This window comes from Dermacentor silvarum, chromosome 1, assembly GCF_013339745.2.
Source record: "Dermacentor silvarum isolate Dsil-2018 chromosome 1, BIME_Dsil_1.4, whole genome shotgun sequence".
NCBI classification, from domain to species: Eukaryota; Metazoa; Arthropoda; class Arachnida; order Ixodida; family Ixodidae; genus Dermacentor; species Dermacentor silvarum.
The window spans coordinates 62,541,424-62,561,706 of NC_051154.1; the positions used below are offsets into that span (position 1 = coordinate 62,541,424).

A 20,283-nucleotide genomic window follows, 5' to 3' on the forward strand; every position below is an offset into this window, starting at 1 on the left:
GCTTTGAACATTTGTGTGCTGTCGGTGTAGTCACCATCACTCATGCATTGGCACATGGATTGGGGGTCTATTCACTTACTTGTGCTAAGTGGGCAATAGAGTGGGCGTAAGTTTTCTAGTGAGTTGGGGTCAATGTGTGTAGATAACGTGGGAGAAACTTACTGGGTCAGATAGCGGCACTACTTCCTTTGCCACCCTGTAACGAACGGTGCTCACTCTTGCAGATGCTCCAGGGTTGAAGTCCTTTCTTTAACCTTTTAAGGCTAGCGATAGAATGCTGATGCACGAGTGAATTTTGGTCCTTGAGGAAATCCGTGCATCGCAAAGGGCCAGCAACACAGGCAGTTCTTATGATGTAACAGTGGTCTGTGGACTTGATCGCACAGATTCATTCCATTCCTTAATATGCCAGTCAAAATTTTTGCAGCGAATTACCTCGTATATCTTCCCTCTGCCGCTCATCATTTTGCAGCATGAATGGAGCACAGTACGTTAGTGAACACCCAGTTTCATTTCCGAAAGCTGATCACACAGGAGCAGAAGAGAAGCAGTAATGGTTTCGTATACGTGCGCTTTCACTGAGGAGCAGCATACAGCGCGTTGTGCAGCGCGTTGCTGAAAGTGCCATATCGTTTCTCTAGAGCAAACTGCTCCACGAAAAGGGTCAATAGCCAAGGTGCATATTTGCAGTGTCAATTCGTTAAGCTGCACAATTGAAATAGTTGTTTGTGGACTGTAAGGTTCAACTGTATCTTTAGCTTAGCTTCATGTATGGTGCAAGGCCATGCTTTATACTGAACGCTTCCCTCCACTTTCTTGCAAATCGGAACCATGTTGCTGTTTCAGGTCTTCATTTCAGAATGAATCCTGATGTTTATTACTTCTCTCCTTTCAGACGTATCTGGGCCTGTCGTCTAATGAAGGTCATGGGACTCAAAATTCGCTGCCTGTGCTGGTCATGGAGTGCTTGCACAAGCATTTTGGGGTGACCTTTGAGTGCTTTGCATCCCCTCTGAACTGCTACTTCAGGCAGTACTGCTCAGCATTTCCTGATACTGACAGCTTTTTTGGATCACGAGGGTATGTGGTGCAGGCCTTTTGCTCTTTTACAGTTGATCCACTCACATTTCCGTACAAACCAGATCAATAATGTGGCAACATGTTTGGGCGTGTTGGTAGGACATGACAAAAAACTTTAAGCGCACAACCAGACGAGGACGTTGAAAGAAGATGCTCCTGTGTCTTCCATCTTCTTTCACCATCCTCGTCTAGTTGTGCGCTTAAAGTTTTTTGTAATTTTTTACAAACCAGAATTACAAAACTGCTAGTGTGCCAAGGTTTGGTTCTCAATTGAGGAACCGATGGACCAAATATTCCAAGGGGCTTTAATGTGGCCTCTCTCTCCTAGCTCCTGTGTTGCTTTGGGATGTTTAAAGCTTTTAATTGCTTACTAGATTACATGAGAATAAGTGGACCGTAAAAATTTAGGTACAACTCATTTCTATGTGCAAGTTTTTGTTTCACTTGACATGTCAGCAGCTGCTGCAGCATGTTGTTAGTACCCTCTCTTGGCTTTGCATTTTCTGTAATAAAACATGCTTCTCTGATCACCTATCTATGAAAAGAAAGTGCTGTCAGATACACATTGCAATACCCTGTTACTAGCATTCATAACTAGGAGAGAGTAGAAAGAACTTGGTAGTTTTCATGTACAGGGGTGGGACTCCTGCGCCATCATCATGAGCGTCGGCGTGGGAATATGTAGTTCAATTGTAGTTCCACCGATGTTTTCGGCTTTACAGGAAAACAAACGCCGTGCCGCCGCTTGACCCACTCTTCGATATTCTAGTACGCTATATCTACAAAACCTGCTTTTACTACGCGCTTTGTGTTGGTTTTTTCTGTTTCATCGTGGTTTCGAAGTGTGCTGCCATATTCCATTATTCCACCAAAAGTCAGATTGGCCTGCTCAAAACTGCTCCAAAATAAAATTTACTCTGCTCCAAGTTGCTCCAAAATGCAATTTTGTCTGCTCCAAACTGCTCAAAAATGCAATTTTACTTTTACTTGCTCCAAAAATTGCCACGAAGTTACTTTGGGCAGTCCCACCCCTGCATGTGTCACTTGAATGTCATTCACTGATGGAAAGTGGCTCTTTGCTAAAGCTACTGATGGGGTCGACGGGCCCACATTTCAGATTCACGTCTGCTGACATGAGCCATACTTTTGTGTTATTCTAAACATACTTTGCTGTTTCAGTGTTAGGCCTTCTGTTAGTCATGTACTCATGACAGCTGTACAGGCTTAAATGTCCATACATCTTATGCTTCGTGGTAAAGTTGTGCTTAACAGAGGAAAGAAAAGGGAAGCAGTCTTGCAAAAAAAAAAAAGAGTTTAAGCCACGAATTAATTCAAGATAAATTATTCTTGCCTGTTCTTGGTGCATCAGTATGGCCAGATCACCCTATAAAATGACAACAAACATGGTTTTAAAGAGCCCCTCACCAGGCCTGGCCATTTTGAGCTGACAAGTGCAGTGCATACAATGCCCTAACCATTGTGTCTGCGAAGTATTACATCGCTACGCACCGCGGAAAGAGCTAAAATTTCAAACCAAATGCCGTTTGCCCTTCTCCTCACTGGCACCGCGCTCCCCGCCGAAGAGTGACTATATATCGCAAGTGCGTCTACATAATGAACCTCACGGCGGCGATGCCAACGCCGACGGCAGAAATCCGCTTGGAGTGTCCATATAATTGCTATCGCAATAAATGTTAACAGTACGAGGTCTGTTAGAAAAGTATCCGACCTTTGGCTGAAGAAACAAAACTGGCATAACTGGAGCATTGGAAACCTAATCACCCTCAAAGTAGTCTCCTTGGGACTCCCCACACTTCTCCCAGCGGTGCTGCCATTGTTAGAAGCATTCCGAGAAGGCCTCTTTCGGTATGGAGTTTAGCTCAGCTGTCGTTGCAGCCATAATGTCCTCTCTTGTCTGAAATCGCGCTCCTTTCAATGGCCTCTTAATTTTAGGAAACAGCCAGAAGTCGCAGGGGTCATATCAGGAGAGTAAGGAGCCGGTTGAACTACAGGAGTCTGGTTTTTCGCCAAAAAAGTCTGAATCAAGTGCAAGGAATGTGCAGGAGCATTGTCGTGATGGATGCGCCAATTTCATGTTGACCACAACTCCGGTCTCTTGCGCCACACAGCATCACGTAGGCGACGGAGGACATCCCTGTAGTACTCTTTAGTGATTGTTTGACCCTGTGGTGCGTTCTCGTGGTGTACCACACCGCGAGAGTCAAAGAAAGCAGTCAGCATCACTTTGACGTTGCTGCGCACTTGGCGGGCCTTCTTTGGTCTTGGTGACGTGGAATGCTTCCACTGTGACAACTGGGGTTTGGTTTCCGGGTCATACCCGTACACCCAAGACTCGTCACCAGTGATTATGGTGTTTATGAAGTCGGGGTCACTGTTTGTGGAATCCAGCATGTCCTGTGAGACTTCAACACGAAGTTGCTTTTGTCCCACCGTGAGCAGCTTCGGCACGAATTTCGCCGCAACTCTCTTCATGGCCAAATCTTCGGTCCTAATGAAATGTGCAGAAAAAGTGCTGATGCCCACCTCTTCCGCAATTTCTCAGATAGTCGCACAATGGTCCCGCATCACTACAGCGTTCACTTCGGCAATGACCTGGTCATTTCGACATGTTGATGGCCGACTGGAGCGTGGCTCGCTCTCCACCGATGTGCGGCCGTCTTTAAACCGGTTCTACCACTCCTTAAAGGGACACTAAAGAGAAACAGGAAGTTCAGCTGGAATAAAAGAGGGGCCTTCAGGAATGCATGCAGTTTTTGTTGAGTGCAAAAATATGAGTTATTAGCGGAGAAATTCGTAAACAAAGACCAAATATCTCTTCCTCAATTTCTCTCACCCCAGATTTGGCGCTGAAGCAGTGTCGTCACAGATTGCATTGCTCTCAGCGAATCAGAATGCGCCATGATACGTCACCGCTTGCGTAAACGGCCGAGGCGCTGGATGCATCATGGCTGCATGCATTCGCTGCGTTTGCGTTCGCCGCGATGGATACCGTTGCTGCCGCTGAACCTTGCAACGAAGAGCTCGCCAGGGAAGCAGGACTGCATTTCGGCAATATTCAGTGAAACGGAGCGCGAAATGATCCTCCATGCACGAGCGGTAGGTGTTTCCGCGTGCGATGGCGGTGAGCCGCCGGCCGCGCCGGCGGAATGCAGAGCTTCGTTTTCGTCGACGGAAGGCGAAGCGTCCGGTCCGCCAGGCGGCGATGTTCCCGACAGAACAAGTGTAGAAAGTTGTGCACGTACTCGGTATGGTTATTTCGTGGCTTTATTTAATGACCTTCAGCACTCACCGAGCCGCCAGTTTGCTGCTGCAGGGGCACCGGTAGGGGGTTTGATGAAGGCCGCATTGAGGGAACAGCTGCTCGAGAAAGGACTGGCCTTTGGGGCACGCCAAGATACTTTCTGAGGGCAAGATTATACACATAATCCGAGGGCGAGAAATGCAGAGAGCACACCATCGGTTTCTCTGGCTCTTGCCGTTTTATCACTGGCAGAGCACTGAGCCATTGCGAACGCCGGGGAGCCGGGGCTCTCCGCGCGACGCCACATGAAAGGACACAATCGAGTCAACACTGCCGCTGCCCCTGATCAAGCGCCTTGGGCCATTTATACAGCCCTCAACACTACACACACGAGGTATTTTCTGGCTGTTTCCCGCGAAGTCAACGTTTTTCGAGCCACGCAACACGCAGTCAAACACCGTAGAGCGGAACAGGCGCGCGCGACGATGCATTGACCAAAAACGAAACTACGAAACTATCACAACCGGATGTATCGCCATGCCATTTTTTCTTATTTTATTTTGTGCTAAACTTGTACTTCCTCGCTTGAAACGGTTTAAAAAGTTGGCAAATGCTGTTTATGTACGTTTAAGGTGTATTTCATTTTGCATTTTATTAACAGCGATAAATCGCTCTCGACCAATCGCGAGCGGCCTACGTTTGTAATCTCCGACGTCACGAACGTGTAGTGCGGGAATTTCGAAGGGGCGTCAGCACCTATCCTTCAGTGTTTCGCTATTTTCTCGCTTATTAAACATCTGTTTGCTGTAAGAATGGTATGGCTGTGATCGTGAAAGGATAATCTACCATTTAAGCTCAACTTCCGGTTTCTATTTAATTTGTGTGCTGCTCATAGCATCGTCACCGAAAGCCGTCGGAATCTTCCAAATGGTTTCCACTTGGCTGTCGCCCAGTTTCTGGCAAAATTTGATGCAGTAGAGCTGCTCTAGTCACTCCGTCATTTTCCTTGCAATAAAAAAACCGACGAGAGCACTGCGCACTACCTCACTCAAACGCTGCGCAGCATCCAGCGACTGACGCTATCAGCAGGCGGCAAAAAGTTTGCGCATGCGCACGAAGGTTCAAGGTTGGCTGATGCAAGCGCGCTTGTTTCATATCCATCAGGTGTTCGCAAAAAAAAAAATAATAATAAGGTCGGATACTTTTCTAACAGACCTCGTACATGTATATATGCTGTGACATCACTCTCAGGGACACGTGACTTTAAGAATTATTCAAAGCAACATCAGTTATTTGTTTAACCTGTTGCTTCAGTAGACGAATTAAAGTTTAGAGAAGTAATAAAACATCCAAACCGAATTTCTGTGTGTTTTTGTTTTACTTCGTACCGTAGCAAGAGAGATGTACTTCCGTTTCTTTTGCTTGTTCACACGTCATGCAGTCGCGCGCAGACAAAGAAACTATGTCAATTTCTGTCATGCTCTGTGATCTGCCTGTGTCTGCCCCAGGGTTCGTGTAGTACTGACTTATACTGCTAGTCAGGTGTTGTGCATAGCGCACAAAATCGTGTGCTGCGTGACACGAGACAAACGCAGCAGCTCGTGCTTGACACCATCAGCAGAAGTGCACTGTGCAGCAAAAAAGCAACGGAAAAAAAAAATAAAAGAGAAGGCGGGGCTATGACGTATGCGTCGGGCAATCCTCCAGCTTTGGTATGGAAGAACGAGGGAAGGAATTTCACTTGCAGAGGCTAATTGGGCAAGTGGAGAGAGTGTCTATGTTGGCGGTGACGATTGCCTCCTGAAATCATTGGTTTGCAGCACTGAAATATTTCTATCTTGGCTATTAATGAACCAATTTGAACAATTCTTGTGGTAGTATGCTTCCTAGAGAGCACGTAACAATTTCCAGCATATAACCGAAATTTGCAATGCAGCCTAGTGCCTTTTAAGAGTACTTGTTTTATTGTATTTTCCTGTGTATAAGTGACAAGTATGGCAAGTTGGGCAGGCTGGTAGAATTGCATGGTGACTAAACAGCAACACAAGGATGTGGACTTGGAGAAGAAATTATGTGGCGAGTGCTGACTTCAAACCAAGGTTGTGGGGTCTCACACATGCTCTTGGGACAAAGGAACGACAACACAGTAGTGCAAACAATCAAAAGGGCATTTATTGCACCTTTCATACACTAATACACACTAGCCGAATTACATCCAATAGAACATTCACACGGGCGCGCGACAAATCAAGGAAGTCCGACTCACCGCGACCCGATAGCGAGCGAATACGTTCGCGCCATGCTATGACACCATTGCCTAGTCGTTCACGTGTACAGTCACGCGAACGGTGGCGCGCTCGAACGATCCGTGTTCGTCCATACAGGTGTTCGTGCGTGTTGGTCGCCGATCCCAAGCCAGAAAAAGGAACCGCGTTCTCCCTTTTGCGCCCGCCTAACCCTCCGCCGTCAGGTGGCATTAGCAGCGCAACACTAGCGCCATCTCTCGTAATACGCTGCAACTCCGCCGCCGTAAAGCTACGCGGCGAAGCCTGCTTATGGGAGCCATGCGGGGAAAACATCAGGGGGCGCGTGAGAGTCGTGCATCCCCACAAGGTTCAATCTGAAACACGCAATTAATTTATGCGTCATCTTAAGGGGTGACCTCACCTTAGTGGTGATGCATAAATTACTTGTGTATTTCAGAATAAACTAAGCCTTTCAAAGAAAACGTTCGTGCAGAAGTCGCACCCGTGTATAAAATGCACCTTTTTATTCAATTGGCACAATGAAATGCAGCTATGAATATTATTGTTCCAATCACTAAATGCCATTGTCTTAGTGCAGTGCTTGTCCCGTCCTTCTCTTTTTGTGTTTACTGTGCACTGCCATTATGAATAAGCCCAGATGGTGTGGTATGCACATTTGTTGTGAAAGCTGAGCATTAACCTTGCCGGCGGGCATTGTTCTTCTAGACCCAGTTTTTTATGGGTGCCATTTCTTTGGGGGGGGGGGGGGATGCACACCATGCAAGCATGGAAGAGAAACGTAATCTTTTAGTCAAAAGTCATTGAAGTTTGTTTTTCAACACATCGTGTGAAAATAGAGGCACTTCAGGTGGCAGCATCACAAATTAAAAAAATTTTTCCCCCTAGAAGCGCTGTAACTCAGTTCTCGTTTTTGAGTGCATGCGCTCTTAAACTCTGCTGTAGAGGTATTTCGGTCTTCCCAGAGTATATGTTACAGCATGCTGCAGTGCATGTGGCAATCAAAAGAACAGTCACAGTTGGCACAGTGACCAGAAAGCAAGTGGTGATGATGTGCTTATATTTTTTCCTTTATATTTTACTATGCATGGATTACAAAATTTCATATTATACTAGTGATCTCAGAGGCTGCACACAGATGATCATTTCTGCCACTGCCATGTTCCATGCTGCCTACACGTCTAGTGTAGAGCCTAAGGCTTCAAGTGAACTCTACAAGATGGCATCCACCTCCACAAATGCTGAATGTTGTGCAATGTTTTGGAAGCTGTTGGGGGAAATAATTTGCCCCACTGTACAATTGGCAGCGATGGAAATTTCGGAAAGGAAAGCTACCACTTTAGACGAGAAAGTGCAGTAATTAAGGATATTCATTAACTCTGCATGCCATTTGGTGTATCATAGAAAGCAGGTTCAGAGTCTTGGTTTATAAGATTCTAATGCTTGGTGTTACAGATTTTCCTAAGTCATAATTTTTGTTCGATTGAAAGTATCTCATTAGTATAAGCTTTTGTGATTCTTGTACGCTGGTTTGTTTACAGGTCCATCTTAAGTTTTTTCCTGTTGCTGGCTCATTTGAGGTCAACCCACCTTTTTCAGAAGAACTCATGGAGGCCACTGTGAACCACCTGGAGGTTTGTGGCATAGGCTGTATGATGCTTATTCTCCGCAGCTCTAAAATCTTGAAAAGTGGAAAGGGTACCTTCTTTGCTGAATAAAGTTCTTGGGCCATATTTTGTAATGATTGTTTTTATTTTCTGCTCTTTTTGCCCCCTCTTTCTTGTGAGAGATTATAAATGAATGCTAAGAGAAAAATAATCCTTGCAAGACGTGGCCCACTGGATATGTTGTAGATTTGTGCTTTATGGGTGTTTTGTAGCATGTTCCATGTATGTGTTTTTTTCTGTACCTTTGGAAAGTGTACTAGCATGAGAAAAATGTTCACTTTCTCTAAGAGCTCTTCTGCATGCATTTTCTGCTTTCACAGATTATCACTTGTCACCTCTTTTCAGTGTGTGCAGAAAGCCTGCACTTCACTGCATGCTCTTGATTAGTATCAACTTAATTCGTCTGGTACATTGTGCTGCTTAATCAACTGCATTTCAGTCACATACTTTTCATGCTGTTAGTTTCTTTCAGGAAGTGCTGATAATTGTTCGCATCACGCAATGCGTTTTATGTTCGACTTGTACCCGTTTTCATACTTACTCTACAAAATGCCTCAATGACATACTGCCAGTTTGTGCTTTTTTGTGCTGCACTAGAATTCGATACAGTCAACTTCCGCTAATTCAACCCTGACAGAACCGACGAAATTCATCGAATTATTGGGCGGGTCAAATTAAACAAGATGTAGAAAAAATGCCAGAACACACTGCCAATTCATTTGGCAGCATTTGCCCAAGTCTAACACACCCCCGAATCCAAAGCTCGCCCACTTTCTATAGGTCAAAAGTAAAAACTAACGGAGAAATTACATTAAAGCTCCTAAACAAAGTAGAAATCTAACGTGCCCCCGATTTTTTTAGCAAGAAAAATGGGCAATGTGTTAATGTGTTGTGCAATAGCAGCCGGTTTCCTAAAGTCTGCTTCGCCTGATGTGCGGTAAAGCATACGAACGCCGCAAAGGCGGTTTTGGTTTCGTATCTGATTGCCCCCACGCAGGCAATTTCCATTCCAACTTCCTTGAAAAAATAAAAATAAAAAAGAGAATAATAAAGGTGCATGATAGTATCGCGTAGATACCGTAATCAGACATTGTAGTCTACGGTTATTGCTTGAAAACATTCTCAGAGGAGGCTGAAAATGGGTGTTTTCGACTAGAGATAATGTATGTCCAGCTCAATCGCTGTCCTCTAAGCTCCACGGAGACAGGCGCTGCCACTAAAGAAGTCGCCGCTGGAGTCGCCACAGGCGTCAGGCGCTTGCGTGCTAACTGGTCGAGTTCGAATCTTCCGGTGAAGGCCAATTTTAGGATCAAAATAACAAAAGTTTGCACCCATAGATTGCCTTGGGCTCCAGCTGGGACCTTTGGTCAGGATTGAATTAACTGAAAAATCGAATTAACTGGAGTCCAGTTAACACACGTCTACTGTATAACAAATTAAATATTAAATTTGGTTGGTCATGCTTTACTTAAATGAAGTATTCTGGTATAACAAAGTCGAAACGGCAAGCTCCAACATGGTATTGGTTATGGGGAAGCAAATTTTTATTTGCATGAGCCTAAAGATATATACTATTCTGGTAGCAAAAATGTCAAATGCAGTCACTGACCTGTTTTTCAGGCGCCTGATTTTTCGGTCCTGCACGAATCCTGCGGCACCGCTACCTACCCTTAGCACCAATGTATAATGCCAGTTCAACACGCGCACAATATCAAGTGAGGCTAGCTTAGCAGGGCTATTTGAAGAATTATCAGGTATTGCCTGGGATATTACTGGCCTTAGTGAGGGGGTTAGAAGAACTGGTGAAGTTTATACAGTGCAGACTAACGGCCACGTCCTCTGCTACAGAGGTCTTCCAGATAAGAGAGAATTCGGAGTAGGATTTCTTGTCCATAAGGACATAGTGGGCAACATTCATGAATTCTACAGCATTAATGAGAGGATAGCAGTCGTCGTAATAAAGCTGAATAGGAGGTATAGAATGAAGGTAGTACAAGCCTATGCCCCAACCTCCAGTCACAATGATGAAGAAATAGAAGTTTTATGAAGATGTTGAATTAGCAATGAGAAAGGTGCAAACTCAGTATACTGTAGTCGTAGGCGACTTCAATTCAAAAGTGGGGAAAAAGCGAGCTGGTGAGTAAGGAATTGGCAGCTATGGCATCGATTCTAGGAACATTAGAGGAGAGATGTTGGTAGACTTCACGGAAAGGAATAGGCTCCAAATAATGAATACCTTCTTCAGGAAGCGCAGCAACAGGAAGTGGACCTGGAAAAGCCCTAATGGAGAAACAAGGAATGAAACAGATTTCATACTCTCTGCCGATCCGAGCATAGTGCAGGCTGTAGAAGTGTTAGGTAGGGTAAAGTGCAGGTGACCATAGGTTAGTGAGGTCTAGGATTTCTCTCAATTTGAGGAGAGAAAGAACAAAATTAGTCAAGAAAAAGCAGGCCAACCTAGACGCAGTAAGGGTAAAAGCAGACCAATTCAGGCTGGTGCTCGCAAACAAATATGCAGCTTTAGAACAGGAAGATGAAGACAACATAGAGGTAATGAATGAAACCGTAACTAGATTGATCTCAGAAGCAGCAATTGAAGTGGGAGGTAAGGCACCAAGGCAACCAGTAGGTAAGCTCTCCCAAGAAACAAAAGACCTAATAAAGAAACGACAAAACATGAAAATGTCCAACTCAAGAGATCAGATAGAATTCGCTGAACTGTCAAAACTGATCAACAAGAAGAAAGTAAGGGATATTCGAAATTATAACGTGGGAAACATTCAGGAAGTCGTAAAATATGGACGTAGCATTAAATCAGTAAGAAAGCTTGGCATAGGACAAGGCAAGATGTATGCACTGAAAAATAAACATGATAATATCATCAGCAATTTCGATCGACATAGTAAAAGCAGTGGAAGAATTCTATACTGACCTGTACAGTGCCCAAAACAGCCAAGCTACTTTCATTCGAAATAGTGATGAACCGGATACAGAGGCTCCTTCTATAACTAGCGATGAAGTTGAAGGACCTTGAAAGACATGACCAGGGGAAAAGTTGCTGGAGAAGATGGACTAACAGTCGATTTAATTAAAGATGGTGGATATATCATGCTTGAAAAGCTTGCGGCCCTTTATGGCGCAATGCCTCACGACTTCAAGTGTACCAGAAAGCTGGAAGAACGCCAACATTATACTCATCTATTAGAAGGGAGATGTTAAAGAATTGAAGAATTATAGACCCATTAGCTTGCTTTTAGTATTGTATAAAATATTCACCAAGATAATTTCCAATAGAATCAGGGCAACACTTGCCTTCAGCCAACCAAGAGAACAGGCTGGCTTCAGGAAGGGATATTCTACGATGGATCATATCCATGTCATCAATCAGGTAATCGAGAAATCTGCGGTGTACAATCAACCTCTCTATATGGCTTTCATAGATTATGAAAAGGCATTTGATTCAGTAGAGATACCAGCAGTCATAGAGGCATTGCGTAATCAAGGAGTACAGGAGGCATACGTGAATATCTTCGTAAATATCTACAAGGATTGCACAGCAACCTTGGTTCTCCACAAGAAAAGTAGAAAGGGGTCAGGCAAGGAGACACAATCTCTCCAATGCTATTCGCTGCATGCTTAGAAGAAGTATTGAAACTCTTTAGACTGGGAAGGCTTAGCAGTGAGGATCGACGGGCAAATTTCTCGGCAACCTCTGGTTTGCAGATGACATTGTCCTATTCAGCAACAATGGGTACGAATTACCACAAATGATTGAGGACCTTAACCGAGAAAGTGTTAGATTGGGGTTGAAGATTAATATGCAGAAGACAAATGTAATGTTCAATATCCTGGCAAGGAACAAGAATTCAGGATCGCCAGTCAGCTTCTAGAGTCTGTAAAGAAGTAGTACATTAATCTAGGTCAATTAATCACAGGGGGCCCTGATCATGAGAAAGATATTTACAGAAGAACAAAATTGGGTTGGAGTGCATACGGCAGGTATCGCCAAATCATGACTGGGAGCTTACCACGGTCGTTGAAAAGAAAAATGTGCAATCATTGCATTCTACAGGTGCTAACATATGGGGCAGAAACTTGGCAGTTAACAAACAAGCTCGAGAACAAGTTAAGGATGGTACAAAGAGCGATCGAACGAAAAATGTTAGGCCTAACGTTAAGAGACAGGAAGAGAGCGGTGTGGATCAGAGAGCAAATGGGGATAGCCGATATTCTAGTCGACATTAAGATGAAAAAATGGAGCTGGGGAGGCCATGTAATGCGTAGGATGAATAACCGGTGGACCATTAGAGTTACAGAATGGATACCAAGAGAAGGGAAGCGCAGTCGAGGACGGCAGAAAACTAGGTGGGGTGATGAAGTTAGGAAATTCGCAGGCGCAAGTTGGAATCAGCTAGTGCAAGACAGGGTTAATTGGAGATCACAGGGAGAGGCCTTCATCCTGCAGTGGGCATAAGTATAGGCTGATGATGATGATAATGTCAGTAACAGAAATGTCAGATACCACACAATGTTTCAAGCATGAATTGCATGTTTCGGGCATGGGGAGATGGCACCGTTTGCTAAAGTTTAGAATAACAAGCTTGGTGGCATCAGCTGCTACCCTGTATCAAAGGTGATGCTCATAATCTCTATCCATCTGGGGATGCCATGCAACAGGAACATAGATTTGCAATGATAAAGGTGTGAGGTGGCAGATTTGAAAAAATTGCAGACAGACAAATGTTGTTCTCTTTCTCATTTGCTTATTAAATAATACAGCAGATGTATGGAAGCCAAAAAGCAGAAGCATAGAGCAGTGCACCATACTATACTGCACCATATTGTCAAGTTTCTGTCTCTGGGAAGATCCCTTGAGGAATAGTGTTTGCATCACTGTGGGGCTTTCTGGCCCCTTTTTGCTCACCACTTGAGAAAATGTAGTGGTGTCACGATGTCACGTGACTGACAGTGCCATTATCCTCGTGTAATGGCTGGAATTGTTTTATTGCGATAGCAATTATATGGACACTCCAAGTGCATTTTTGCTGTTGCCATTGCCTTGAGGTTCCGTATAACGTCGAAGGGCGAAAAAATCGTCCCTGCGCGCTGTATTCTGTATGTGCGAGTGAAAGCCTGCGAGGGTGAGCCGGCGATCGTGGCTCTACTCGCTCACGCAAGAGAGCGAGGCGGGAAGGAAGCGCGCAACGCTCCAGAGGGAGGGTGGGGGGTTACTTTGTGTCGCCCGTGTGACCGCGCGCGTGACTGCCAGGTTGCAAGGGTCCAGGGGGATGGTAGGGAGGGGGAGGCTGCCTACAACACTGTGCGCTTCCACCTGGGCGGCTGTATCTTGAAAGCCATCTGCGGCAGGGGCAGAGTCCTTCCTCCGTGCGCTGTTTATTTGCAGCTTAGTTCGCGTTGATGCGAGCGGCGGGACAAGGCTCAATTCGCTCGCTGCTGCTGCCGCGCTTACTCACTACAGCGTTTTGACAGCGAGTTTCCGCGGTCATGAAGTGAGATGCGTTCATGTTTCCTCGTGCGCGTGTGACACCACGCTAATTAATTTAGTTAGTATGCCTATGTTTACAAGTTTATACGGCCGATAAAGCTACTATCCTTACTTCGTATAGCTGTCCACTAGTTTGCTAATGCAATTGATTCTTCGCCTTTCGGGCAATACTGCGACATTTTTTTTAACTGTGGGTCCGAATTTTTTGGATGTGGCCCACTCATTGGTGAAAAGTAATCAAATGAATATTTGCTTTCAAAAAATTGGGCTCCAATCCACGCTGTGAAGTGGTTGGCCAGTGAAGCTGCTGTACCACCTGATCTGATAGACCAGGGGTTCTCCAACGTGTTGGTCCCAAGGAACCTTGCTAAACTCCATGAAGTGCCAAGGAACCCCCCCCCCCCCTTCCTTATAGAGAGGCTAGGTGTAGCACGCAACATGCTTGGGGCCATCAGTTGGGTTGGGCAGGCTACTTTGATGGCGACGTGCAACTTGCGTGGCCCAAACTGTGTGCAATCATTATGCGCAAAGACAGCATTGCAACCAAGGCATATGTGTCAAAGAATGACAGCTTTCAGTGCTTATAACATTTCATCACAAGAGGTCTTAGAATTAGTGCCGACTCTACTGCCGACTCTACTTTCAGTACAGTAAAACCTTGTTGATTTTTATTTCACGGGACTGAAACAAAATGTCCCAGTTAACCGAATGTCGAATTATCAAGGGTATCAAGAAAACAATAGACAAATGTTTGCTACGTTAACACGCTTTCATTTATTGAATGAATCAGCAAATCCTGTCTATCTTGCACAAAGCAGTGCGGAAGCTGCAATTCTCGACTTCTCGTGACTGATTAGTGCTCGCAGCGGTGAAGGCCTCGCGACTTCCTTCGCAGCGCGGCCGCAGCAATCTGAGACACGCTTTTCACTACCGTGCGCACATCCGGATTTTTTTCTTTCGCCAGTGAGCCCGTCGCCCACAAATCGTCTATCCATCGCGATGTAGCCGGATACTCTTCATCTTCAACAGCTTTGCACTGAGTCAAGGCGAAACTCCTGTTTTCCGCAACCGCGGCCAGTATCGACACTATCATGAATGGCGACTACGCAGTTTTGAAGGCATGCGGTTTACGAACGCACCGAGTTAAATCGAAACTACTGTTCGCCACAACCGCTGCAGACGAAACCGTGGTGGCTATCGACGCAATCATGGATCGCGACTACGCACTTTCAAAAGCACGCGGCCAGCCGCCAGTGCGGTGTTACGCACGGTGATAAATGCAGTAATAAAGGCTTTAAGGGCATAATTAGGCACGAAGCATTCCGGCGTTGCTGTTAGTCACGTACGATGTTCGCTGATGACCATGGCAAAGCAGGCTCCACTGCTTCGTTTCGGTTGTACGCTAGCACTGTGTTTGCTCTTGTGCGTCGCGCTTTTGCGGTGCTCCGCGCTTGCCCAAGTACCGTACTAGAAGCAACTGGGTTGCGCTACCCCGCGCATTTTTTTTTTTTTTAATCCTCTGACGTATACGTCAGCGAACACGCTATCGGCACTTATCAACAAACGGGAGAAATGCACATAGTGGTAAATTAACGACTTCGAGATTTAAGTGCAAAAGCCAAGCTTAGGCGCGATGCCCGCTTTCGGAGGCTGGGTGGCTACAAGATGCTGGCGTACTTATTGCGCAGTTCACACATTTCTGTTGAGCACTGTGGTGTGCTTATTGACACTCGGGCATGGGTAATGGAGGTTATATGGATCGAGCGCACCTCGTGTTCGCCGTCTTAGCCACTTGGCAAGCGCGTAACTACGGAAAATTTATCAGTGGCTCGCGGAACCCCGTGGAGAGGCCTGCGGAACCCCTGAACCCACTTTGAGAACCCATGTGATAGACCATTGTGACGTAGTCTTGAACTGGGTCCTGCTGAGCCTGAGCACGACGCCGTTGTGTATATCGATTGACGTTGCTGTTCCTTTCGTCGTTCATCATATTCGTGCTGTTCTTCAGGCGTCTTAACCATGCATGGCTTGCTTTGGGCAGGAGGAACCTCTGCGTCCTGTCAAGCCTGAGCACGACGCCGTCGTGCATATTGACATTGCTGTACCCGTCGCCACTCGTGTTCACACTGCTCTTTGGGAATCTTAACTATGCGTGGCCTATCCATAGCGCTGTCACAACACAAAGGAAATCAGTTGCTAGGCGGGTTCTTCTTTTGTTCTTATTTTATGCATGAAAGTGTAGTTATGTCACTCCCTGCTTTGTATGCTACATTTGCCACTTCCCTGCAACTGCAGCTTATTCAACCATAATCTTTACAAGGAAACGCTTTCGGTAGACACTATGCGCGAAGGCGAGCTTTCTGGTTCTTTTTTTTTCTTTCTCTTGCACGGCTGGTGCTGTGGATGTGCGGAGCCGTGCACCATCTGGTAGTGCTGCAAGGAACCCAGCACCGCATGCCTCCCACTGTGATTGGTTGAGTTTTTGGCTGTGGAGACGAAATCTCGGGATCCCAGTCATATACAGCTTCGCTGTAAAAACAGGCAATAAGCAGAAAATAAATCAGCCCGTGTTGTGGCATTTGATCATACGAATGCATGAGCCCTCGTGAGAGCACCTTTCAACTACCAAGTGCTGTCAACTTCTCGAACTTCATCACCTGGAAATTGCCAGGGATTCTAGTAGATAACATGGCATGGCATTCTGGAAATGATGTTGAAAAATATTTCTAGGGAAAAAGTAGACATTTATTGTGTATTTCCAGTTAGGTTCTTAACAAAACATCGCTTTTTTCATTGAAGCACAAAATTAACTGGAACACCAATGCATTTCTCCCCAAAGTTCGGGAATTAATATCTCCAAACTGGTGTCATCCCGAGAATTCGTTCCAAGTGGATCCGCTTTGCGAACTCCAGGGCTACAATTTGTAAATTGCGATATGGGCCATCAGGTAATTAGTTGAATACTTAATTAGTGAATTTCTGTTAATTAGTCGATTATGCATTTTAATTCTTTGTGCAAGTAATGTCCGCCTCTTCGAGTAGACCAGCTCACAGTAGCACACCCAGGATCTCTGCCAGGGGGGGGTTGACAGTTTGCCAATACCATCTAAACAGCACTAATTTCGATTTCTTCACGTGAAATTGTCAATAAAATGCGCTTTTTGCGAGTGTGCAGACGATTGCGCGTCTTACATCTTAGTTGCAGTACTCAAATGCGTAAGGAAAGAAAAGGGGTTCAGTTAAGTCGGCCTCAGGGGGGGGTTCTAACCCCCGAATCCCCCCCCGTCGGTGCGCCACTGCCAGCTCATGAACTAGAATTGTGCTATCTGCCACAGGCAACCTTAAATAAATTTTGAAAGTGTTCGCTGAAACACCCTGTATATCGAATTACCTATATATCTAACTTTTTTTGTGATCCCCTTCAGATTCGATATATGCGGGTTCGGCTGTATCAGGGAACAGGCAGTTTCTACCTAACTGGAAAATGTTTTTTTGTTAGCTTACTTATGAGCTATAACATCGAAACGCTCATGTACTGTAGGCAATTAAGGCAGAAACATCGTATATATTTAAGAATATTCTTTTTTTATTTTGAGTTATCAATGTAGTTATCATTGAGTTATTGATGTATCAAATTATGTATCTTTGTAAACATTTCCTGTGCAGTTCAGTAAATGTTGTTTTTCACATTATATTGCATATTATGGCCTAACACGTATTCTTTAAATTCATATATTTGGAAAGTACATTACTTTAGCTTTATATTTATATACAGTAAGCCCTCTGTTAACTCGGAAGTCTGATATCAAAATATCGGTTCAGGCGAAATTTTTTTCAGGCTGTGGTGTTAACCCATATGTATTTCACGCCTTATCTCGGAAAGCTTTTGCTGTGAACTCTGAAATCTCGACTCCAAAAATACCAGGGAAAAGGCACCGGGGCAGCGTCGCTTTTCACCCAGTGGCAGCTAGCTAGCTGCACCGGGCTGCACTCCCCCATTTGTCTTTCTCCCTTCTTTCTATCACCGTTCGTGTGCACTTGCTTGGCTGCTTGCTGCCAATTTGTTGTGGCCCCTCGCAGCGGTGAGCTGGGAGGCAAAGTCTCTCTCTCTTTTTTTGCCTTCTCATTTAGGACACTGTCACTATCAATGTGGTCCCTTCACAGTGTATTAACCGTGACCTAGCTTGCGCAAGATGATCGGCAATTTTGAGCAGGCATGATCAGCCTATGCGCTGTGCCCAAAATAAGCCAGCATGCAAGCAAGCTCACAGCTTTTCAGCGAGGTAGCGGCATGATGAGGGCACTTGCTTCATGCTCGCACAACTGTGAGGCTTAAATGCCACGTTACTCGTGGGTGTCTACTACAGGCATGACAATTGTGCTCTTCTACACTTCACTTTCGGTTTTCGAAGTGAGTATGTCCAGAATTCATTACAATGCAGAAAGTACCAGCGTCAGCTTTTTGCATGCCTGGAAGCAGTTATGCTCGGATGACTGGCTTCAGATGTTGCATTAGAATCAATCGTCTGGACTCTGTGCCAAGGTCATTGTCTTGGCACAGTGCCAGTAACACCGTTGCGCGTAGACGCCAATGTGTTCGGTGTCAATGCACATCTCAGTGACCGTGAATATTACTGGCTTCCTGTGGTCTATGTGCGGCCAGTGGGCTTCTATTTTCATGATTTTGCTTATCACGGAACTCTGCTTATCTCTAAATGTTTTAGTTTTTACATCTTCGAGTTAATGGGGGATTAATGTACAGTTAAACCTGCTTATAACAAACCTCCATATAACGAATTCGTGGATATAACGAAGTTTTTGTATTCCCCGCCGTGACTCCATAGAAGCACATGTATTTGAAACCTCTGCGCAACGAAGTGGCAGCGGGAGACCCCCTCGATATAATGAATTTTCCCCGCCGACAACCTAGAGATTTCGCCACAAATTTTGTCATTTTTGCGCGAGCAGCAACCGGAAGCACCTTCTTCGCCGCGACGGAATGCGAAACGGCGGCGGCGCGCTTGGCGAGCTCGAATTCACGGCGCGAGGGCGAGCCCACGTGTTCGTGCGTGCGAGCGTACGCCAAGCGGGCCTGCATCCCTCGACCCGCCATTCTTGCCGCCGCGGGCGGGACCTTTCCCCTTCCCTTCATTCAAACCTGAACCTGCCGCTTGCTGCAGCTGACCCAGCCCGCCAAGCCGGCTGGGTCTCTTTTTCCTCTCCTTTTCCTGTTGATGTTGCCGAAGGAAAAAAAAAACTTTTTTTTTTTTTTTTCAATGCACTGGCTGCGCCACTCTGTGGTTACTGCGCAAGTCTCTGCGCTTCACTTCACTAACTTGACACTGTGTCTCTGCGCTTCACTTCACTAACTTGACACTGTGCTACGACGCCATCGTGTCGCTCGCTCTACGTTTCCGACGCCTCGCGCTTGTGCGAAACGACACGCGTCCACGCATCCAGTACCTGCTGTCACATTCGAAGGATGAGTGCTTCGACGAAGAAACGCGAGATATTGACCTTGTCTGCAGTTCCCTTTGAAGATAATCCCGCGCGGGCACACACTTTTTCCACATCGCAGATCGCTTTCAAGATACGGCGGCCTCTCTTTCTCGCCTCCCCCGCCGTACCTAGCGCGGAAGCGCGCTTCCGCCCACCTCTCCCCCCCCCCTTCTCCCTCGCGCGCGTGAGATTGAGTCTGACCCCCGCAAGCTTTCACTCGCACACACAGCGTACGGTGCGCGGCGACGATGTTACCGTGTTTGGACTCTACACGGAACCTCAAAGCGACGTCCATGGCGATGGCACAAATGCGCTTCGCAATAAAATGTGCTTCTGTGCGGTTACTACTCCGACGGCGACATCGAATTCGCACCCCCTACCGGCAGCTTCTCCGCGTTACCGGGAACTTATCTCGAAGGCCATGCCTTTGTGCGCGGCAATCGGCAGAAAATAAGTCATGGTGGCCATGTTGTAAGTTCACTATCGCTGGCGACTGTCGTCCGGGCGTCGCAACTTGAGAATCGAACGTCCGCGCACATGAGATTTTGCCGATTGGGTGCCTGTGCGTGTAGAACAAGAAAAATAGTACACACTAACCGTTTGGTGGGTAATGAGCGACTATGGCTTTAGCGGTCAGCCAATACATGGGGTTCATTGGGGGCTGCGTGGGGGAATCTTCGCGACTAGGTTTAAACCGCAATTACGCATTAAGCGGGTACGTATTAACGAGGTTTGACTGTAGTATCCTTACTTCGTATAGCTGTCTGCTAATTTGCTGTCGCAATCGCAAAGACCTTCGCCATTCGGGCGAAACTGGGACTTTTTTGTTCATCGCAACTTTAGTGTATTGGGGGTAAATCTTGTGCGATAGTACATACGGTACGCATTTCTTTTTCCAATTTTCGTGCCGAACCTGCATATAACGAAATCCTCTTTATAACGAAGTTTTTCGGGAATTTGTCAATTTTGTTATATCCAGGTTTAACTGTATTATATAGCTTCTTG

The 20,283-nt window shown here is 45.8% G+C and overlaps 1 protein-coding gene across 1 annotated transcript in view; it reads left to right on the plus strand.

The window, feature by feature from the left end:
* The window catches only part of LOC119442736 (mRNA (2'-O-methyladenosine-N(6)-)-methyltransferase), a 122,878-nt gene that overhangs the window by 67,213 nt on the left and 35,382 nt on the right, over positions 1-20,283 (plus strand). Inside the window, exons 9-10 of the mRNA XM_049662796.1 lie at positions 896-1,087; positions 8,148-8,240. Coding sequence (XP_049518753.1) covers positions 896-1,087; positions 8,148-8,240 — 285 coding nt within the window. The remainder of the gene's footprint in view (positions 1-895; positions 1,088-8,147; positions 8,241-20,283) is intronic.